Consider the following 6,846-nt stretch of genomic DNA (forward strand, 5'->3'; position numbering starts at 1 on the left):
TCTTTCATTGATTTTTGTCAAATCCTGGAAGTGTCTGCGAATAGTTCTTTTTCAGACTGCTCCCAAATTGGACCAATGACATAAACATTTTGTCTTTGTTTATCTTTGTTTTCGGCATTTCGTCCAAAAGCAAAGACGCCTGAATTTCAATATTTAGACTTTTTGAATAAATATTTCCAAATTCTATTGTTTGCATTGTGGTGGGAAAAAAGCATAGAACTAAATGAATTTGTCGATATAAGCGTTTTTTTGGCGTGTATTCTGCATTCTAATGTAGCCCTTCACAACTAAATAAAACAGCTGATTTTTAACGAGAACAAAAATAGAATAAAAAGTATGGTTTCTATATAAAGAAATATATATAAATATATATAACTTTTTTGTTGGAGGTCCTCTACCGGCCTGTCTCCATGGAGATGTTATTGCTTTGCCTTGAATGTCCAACAGTACTTAACCATCTTATCTATTCAAGGTGTAGGTCAGCTCTGTGGAGAAGTGACCCTGCTCACAATAAGGTTAAAAAAATAAATACATAAATAAATAAATAATAATAATCATCATCATCATCATCATCATAATCTTCTTTATTTATTTATTTATTTATTTATTTTTGCAAGCTACTGTGATGAATGAAAGGACACAATAACAATACGTTTAATGCCATACTGTGGAACATTCCAGTTTAACACCTTTCACTAGCAAAGTTACATAGAGCACCTTTAACGTTAGTAAAGTTAGTAGAGTTTTGTTTTTTGTTTTTTTTCTGGGATTGTCACTTACTTGCCTAAAATCTATAAATTTGGTGGAGTCAACTTATTAAAAACCAACCATTTTCCCTTTGGATTGGCTGTGACACATGATATAATATTCCTATCAATACACCTCCTTTGTTTTGGTCACTTGCTCCGCCACCTGGACCACCTGCTTTCGCTCCAGCCTTCTCCCTCCACCTCTCCGATTGCGCACAGTAGGACCTTTTCTCAGTCAAGTACACAAAATCACATTACTGCCCCGTGAGTCAGGGAGGGGCGTGGCGTAACGCGGTGTACGTACGGAGTGAGAGCGCGCGCACACACGCATACGCACAACAGCTGAGTGAAAAGGCGAGCGCACCATGCGGCTCACCCAAAGCGCACTGGAGGCGACGAGAGAAAGTAGTGCCGCTCTGACTGTTGGAGCGAGAGCACAGAAAGAGAAAGAGAAAGAGAGAGAGAGAGCGAGAGAGGATCATCGGGTTGGATCGTGAACGGAATATCGGGGCTGAGAGAAGGACGCACGGGGAACACGATGGCACGTGGAGCGTTATAAAATAGGTAAGATTATGTTCATCATTCCTGGATATTTACGCATTCCATCCCAGAAGACTAAAGCCTTGGTGGTCTTTCTTTGATGGGCATGAGTCGCAGGTTTAGTTCACATGCACTGATGCTTACCTGCGTGGAAAGTTGCAGCAGTTATGCGAAATTACCAATAATCAGGCTATGTAATAAAATAAATAGTTTTTGCTCAGAGAGGTTGATGTTTTTAGACCAGCTGATGCAGTTTAGAGAATCATTTGGTTCTTTAATAGGCTAGAACTTTTCTGGTGACCCTGTTCATAGAAATAATGGAAGTTATCAAGGTATTTTAAGCAATAAAAAACACCTATAATGGAATAAATACATGATATATTAATAATTATTCCAAGCACACAACTGATTCTCCTATAACTTGAGTTTCAAACGGTTTGTGATTGGCTGTTGATGATTAACCAGCTTAAACCAGAGACAACACTGCATGATAACACTTTTAACAGTATTCATCAGAACTTCAATCAATACAAGAGTGAATTCTAGATAAAAAGACATTTTAAAATGAGACAAAATGTGTAGGATTTTGAACCAACTTTGCGTTTTGCCTGTTCAGTTGCTTAAAGTTGGCTGTAGGTCTCCAGCAACGAATCCTCTGGCAACGTAGTTTAAATAGTGTCAGTTATTAGTATTGGAGAACAAGACGCTTAATGAACTAGGCATCAACGCAATACAATAGACCAATCACAGTACAATGAGTGCTTTGTTGACATTTTGGTAGGACAGGTTTTTTTTTTATAAGAGCTTGGTTTTGTTTCGAGGTCAGTTTATTGCACGCTTAAATATGGTTGCATCATATTTATGACTATGAGGAAATAATCAGCCTTTGTTCTGGTTTGTCATGCAGTTATAAATGCAGCTATCACTTCCTGGAGTAATTAAATGATTCCAGTTTATTAGTCATGTTGTGTGGTTGGTTTAGGGTGTTACAAAATGAATAGAAAATACACAGTAAAAACATCCAGCGCGGTTAAGAAAGCGCAGGTTGTAAATGGGACACCCCTGAAGCAGTTCTTAGCTCATAAATGTTATATAGGGTATGAGTGGTAGGGGTGCATGATGTATTGCAAAGGTATTGGTATTGCAGTATTGGGTAATGCTATAAGCGATATCGCAGCAAACTAAATATAACACAGTAATATCAAAGTTCTCTATCTGGCAACAATGAAAATATGAGTTGATTGCCTTAAATGTTCTGAGTTTTTAAATATATTTTGACAGATTTGACTGATTTGTAATGTGTAAATTATGGCATGCACATGAAAACTCAAGTTAGTGCATTAAAAATATTGCAAAAATATCAATATTACAGCACTTAACAGCCATATTGCAACCGTTTCCAATACCGTGCAGTCTTAGCGTGTGGTGTCATACCTAGATATGTTACGATAACAAATCTTGAAGTGTGATCTATTGCCACAGAAAGCATTGAAAGTGAAACCACAGAATGCTACAATAATGCAAAGTCAAAACTCAGAGTATGATTAAGAGCGCTGCACCGGGTTTTTACTTAACAAAACGTGGAAAACAGAACTCGGTTTGCAGTGACCCAAAGTTATTCCAAACATCCCAATTAGCCACTGGGATGCGTTTATGAGCACTTTTCACAACCCTCAGAGACCAGAGAAGAGATTTGGTGTTACGAGAAAGCTAACAATAACTAACACTTTCTCAAAATGTTTTCTAATTATACAGCGCACAGTTGACTTATTTTGACCTCAAGAGCTTCTTATACAATATATCTGTACTGGGGCAAGTTTAAAAAAGCTTGAGCTGTAATGAATAAATAGCAGAATAGCAGCACAGTTAGTTTGGATCTAAAATGAGCCATAGGAGTTACTTATTCAAACTAGAACTAGTGCTAAGAAAAGGTACACACGATAAAATATTGTTCCATCTATCATATACTGACCGATAAATCAGTATGGTAATTATTGTCTCTACTAAGACCTGTCTAAGACTTGTCCCTTCTTTGCAGCTCCTGACTGGTGCGAGCAGAGCAACTACCCGCTCCTTCGATGTGGGATCCTGCCCCGCTGTTCTCGCCAGGCTGAAATCCTCCAGGGTCAGGACCTCCGTCATGGCAGCGCTGCTCCTCGGGCTGCTGCTGTTCGCCCTACAGTCCCCCCCTCTCCCATCCAGACCCGCAATTGACCACTGGCCCCCCAACGACCCCACAGTCGACCCCTCCTTCAGCTTGGACAATGCAACCCACCCCAACGGGACTTCCCAGCGGCTACCCCAGATCATCATCATCGGCGTGAGGAAGGGGGGCACGCGGGCGCTAATCGAGATGCTAAGCTTGCACAGCTCCGTGGCCGCGGCGCAGAACGAGGTGCACTTTTTCGACTGGGAGAGCCACTATCAGAAGGGGATCCCGTGGTATTTAAGCCAGATGCCCTACGCGTACCCGGACCAGCTCACCGTGGAGAAAACGCCGGCGTATTTCACCTCCGGCAAAGTCCCTAAACGCATCTACGACATGAATCCTGACATCAAGCTACTGCTCATTCTTAGGGACCCCACTGAGCGCGTACTGTCGGATTACACGCAAGTTTTCTATAATCGTCTGCAAAAACACAAGCGCTACCAGCCAATTGAGTACGTTCTGGTTAAAGATGGGGACATTAACCTGGGATACAAGGCATTGAACCGCAGTCTCTACTATGTTCATATGCAAAACTGGCTGCAATATTTCCCCATGGACAGCATTCATGTTGTGGATGGGGACGAGCTGATAAGAGACCCTTTGCCAGAAATGAAGAGAGTGGAGAGGTTTCTAAAGCTGGCGCCGCAGATAAACGCATCCAATTTTTACTTCAACAAAACTAAAGGATTTTACTGTTTGAGAGACCACGGGAAAGAGCGCTGCTTACATGATTCGAAAGGCAGAGCGCATCCTCACGTAGCCCCAGCAATTTTGCAAAAACTCTACAAATTCTTTCACGAACCCAATCAGAAGTTTTTTCAGATGGTGGGGCGGACTTTCAACTGGAAATGAACTCTTTTTTTGTACTTTATGCTGTAGTGAAGCTAAATATATTTTTGTACTAGTATGTTTGTTACACAGGATATCAGGGCGCACAATGGATCATGACATGTTTTTGCATGTCAGGCTATAAATTCATAGACACTTCTCTGACGACTTCATTGACCCAGACAGCTTATGTAAGCTATAAGGCTAGGAGGCTAAACGTGATCAAATCAGAATCACAATTTGAATTTGGGCCAGGCGATATGACAACGTTCATATTGATTTTATTTATTTTGTCTAATTTAAAACAAAGTAACGATGCATAAACAATAAATACTTTTAATTGTGGTCAAATTTTTTCCTTCAAAGCCTGAACTCTGCTCCAAAGCTGACAGAGGACTGACTGTAGACCACTTGAACCAAGCTTATCATTGACAATTATAAATAACTTCATCTTGATTAAAATTTGATCAGTTGCACAGCCCTAATTTCAATGGTCTCAATTCTTTGTAAACAATCGTATAGTCTGTCTAATTATGCATAAAACTTGCTAATCCTGTAGTTTAGACCTCTAAAACATGTTCTGAAATGCATGGGATTCTTCTGTTACACTTCATATTTCAGTCTGCTATCAAATATAGGACTGATTTTAAAACAATAATTGCAAATCTACTAAAAAAAAATGCAATTTGATATTTTCCCACAAATTTTAGCCCTATATGCTTTGCTGAGCTGTCTCCACATTTGTTTAGCAGGACATAAACATCTTACTGCATTTTCTATTCTGAAGGATACTCACCTGCTGCTATGATTTCTCCAGTCACTTTCAGGTACAAGTCTGTGCTTTTAACAGTGTTATACAAAGCTCCACTTGTGCACATATATGGCATAATGGCATTATCATGTTGTACTGTAACTGTATTTTTCCCCTTTTATATAAAAAGTGAATTAACAACTTAATAAAGATGTATTTTATTTTTAGTATGCATTAAGTTTGTTTTTAGTCTATTTTTACTGGACAAGTATAAGTGTTGTGAGATTAGAAGTGAGAAAAGTGCTATTTCCTAAAACAAAACTAAGTAATGAATTACATTTTTTGCTGCCCATTCTTTGCCCAGAAACTATTGCAATATGTTGGCAAAGTAATGTTTTGATTAAACTTGTTCTACGCTTGCCAAAATGTCCACTTGCTAATTCATACACAAAATACTTACCTTTACCTGTCCTTGGGAATGCCACATGAATGTTTGTTTTCCTTAGTAATGTATAGACTTAATAGCTAGCTTGAAAGTGGCTGTTTATTTATGTTTTGGCAATGATGTAGTTTGGTGAGATATTGTGCATCTTCATTTTGGTTGCCCCGTTAAAGGTGCTGTACCTGATTTTTACTATCTTGAAGACGCAAAAACAGAATTAAGCCATTTTAAACTGTTTGTGGCCCTCACTTATATTAAGCATCCTAATTATTAACCGCAACTATTCACAACTTTCAGAGACCAGACTCAAGTTTTGCCATCAACATCTACCATGCTAACTGGGCACTTGCTGATTATTAGACAGCAAAATGTTTTATAATTAGATGCAGACAGTACACAGCGGGCTTATTTCACTACTTTTACAATAAATCAGTACTGGGGAAAGACACTTATGCTCAAATGCTTGAAAAATCGGGTACCGGGCCTTTAAGTTTTCCCTTATGCAATGTGTTACAGTTCATCTTCCATTATCTAAAAGGCAACAATGTTTTAATTCACCATCAAAACTGTCATAATTTTCCTGTTTAATTTGGCCTTGATAAGTTCACTGGACGCCACATTGTCTCCTGCCATTGTGGAAACTATGATCAGATATTATTTTTCATAACTTCCTTTTTTGCTATCTTGTTTTTACACATCCAGGCAGCGAGTTATGTGTGCAAATTAGGATCAGCAGGAAAGAATTGAAAGGTAAACTCCAACACAATTGGCGCTGTGCAAAATCAAAAGGAGAAGTTGTTTACGCCCGAGGGTCTGATCTTAGCGCCTTTTCGGAGAGGCGAGGGATTATTTATTCAAATCTTATTGCCACTTTGAAAACATCAGCAGCAGCGTTTCAAAGACATTAAGCTAGCAAAAACCAAACAGTAGCTTGCTCCTTATTTGAATGTGGCCTATTTCTATCCGGAGGGCTTATCCCACGACGGAAGTTAACCCCATTTTTCCATTTAAAGAGCACAACTAAAATATTTTCTCATGTTGTAAGTTACGTTCTACTTCCTGGTGCGTGGGCGGATAACTCTTCAAGTGTTGACGGTGACTGATTGAGACTATCAGCAGCTACGGGTAAAGCGAGTTTGACGGGAGTGGAGGGGAACGTAAAGCAGATAGGGGAGCGCTGATAGATATGTGCTTGCATCATTCAGAGCATGCAACGAAAACAAAGATTTGAAATGGGGCCTTGAGGGTCTCCAGGTGGTCTTTCTGTTCTGTTTCTGTCGACCGACTGATGCAATTTCAGTCTGATTTTGATCTTTGGGGGCAGTTT

The 6,846-nt window shown here is 39.4% G+C and overlaps 1 protein-coding gene across 1 annotated transcript; it reads left to right on the plus strand.

Annotated features, from left to right (window-relative positions):
• The first annotated feature begins 1,081 nt into the window (after positions 1 to 1,081).
• Positions 1,082 to 5,490, plus strand: hs3st1 (heparan sulfate (glucosamine) 3-O-sulfotransferase 1). Its single transcript, XM_033974497.2, has 2 exons — positions 1,082 to 1,313; positions 3,328 to 5,490. Exon 2 carries the CDS (start codon positions 3,430 to 3,432, stop codon positions 4,348 to 4,350), a length of 921 nt encoding a protein of 306 aa, XP_033830388.1. The 5' UTR covers positions 1,082 to 1,313; positions 3,328 to 3,429; the 3' UTR covers positions 4,351 to 5,490.
• The last annotated feature ends 1,356 nt before the right edge of the window (positions 5,491 to 6,846 follow it).

This window comes from Periophthalmus magnuspinnatus, chromosome 10 (genome assembly GCF_009829125.3).
Source record: "Periophthalmus magnuspinnatus isolate fPerMag1 chromosome 10, fPerMag1.2.pri, whole genome shotgun sequence".
Taxonomy (NCBI): domain Eukaryota; kingdom Metazoa; phylum Chordata; class Actinopteri; order Gobiiformes; family Gobiidae; genus Periophthalmus; species Periophthalmus magnuspinnatus.

Coding starts and splice junctions, on each gene's coding strand:
- hs3st1 (XM_033974497.2), top strand. CDS start 3,430: ATGGCAGCGCTGCTCCTCGGGCTGCTGCTGTTCGCCCTACAGTCCCCC.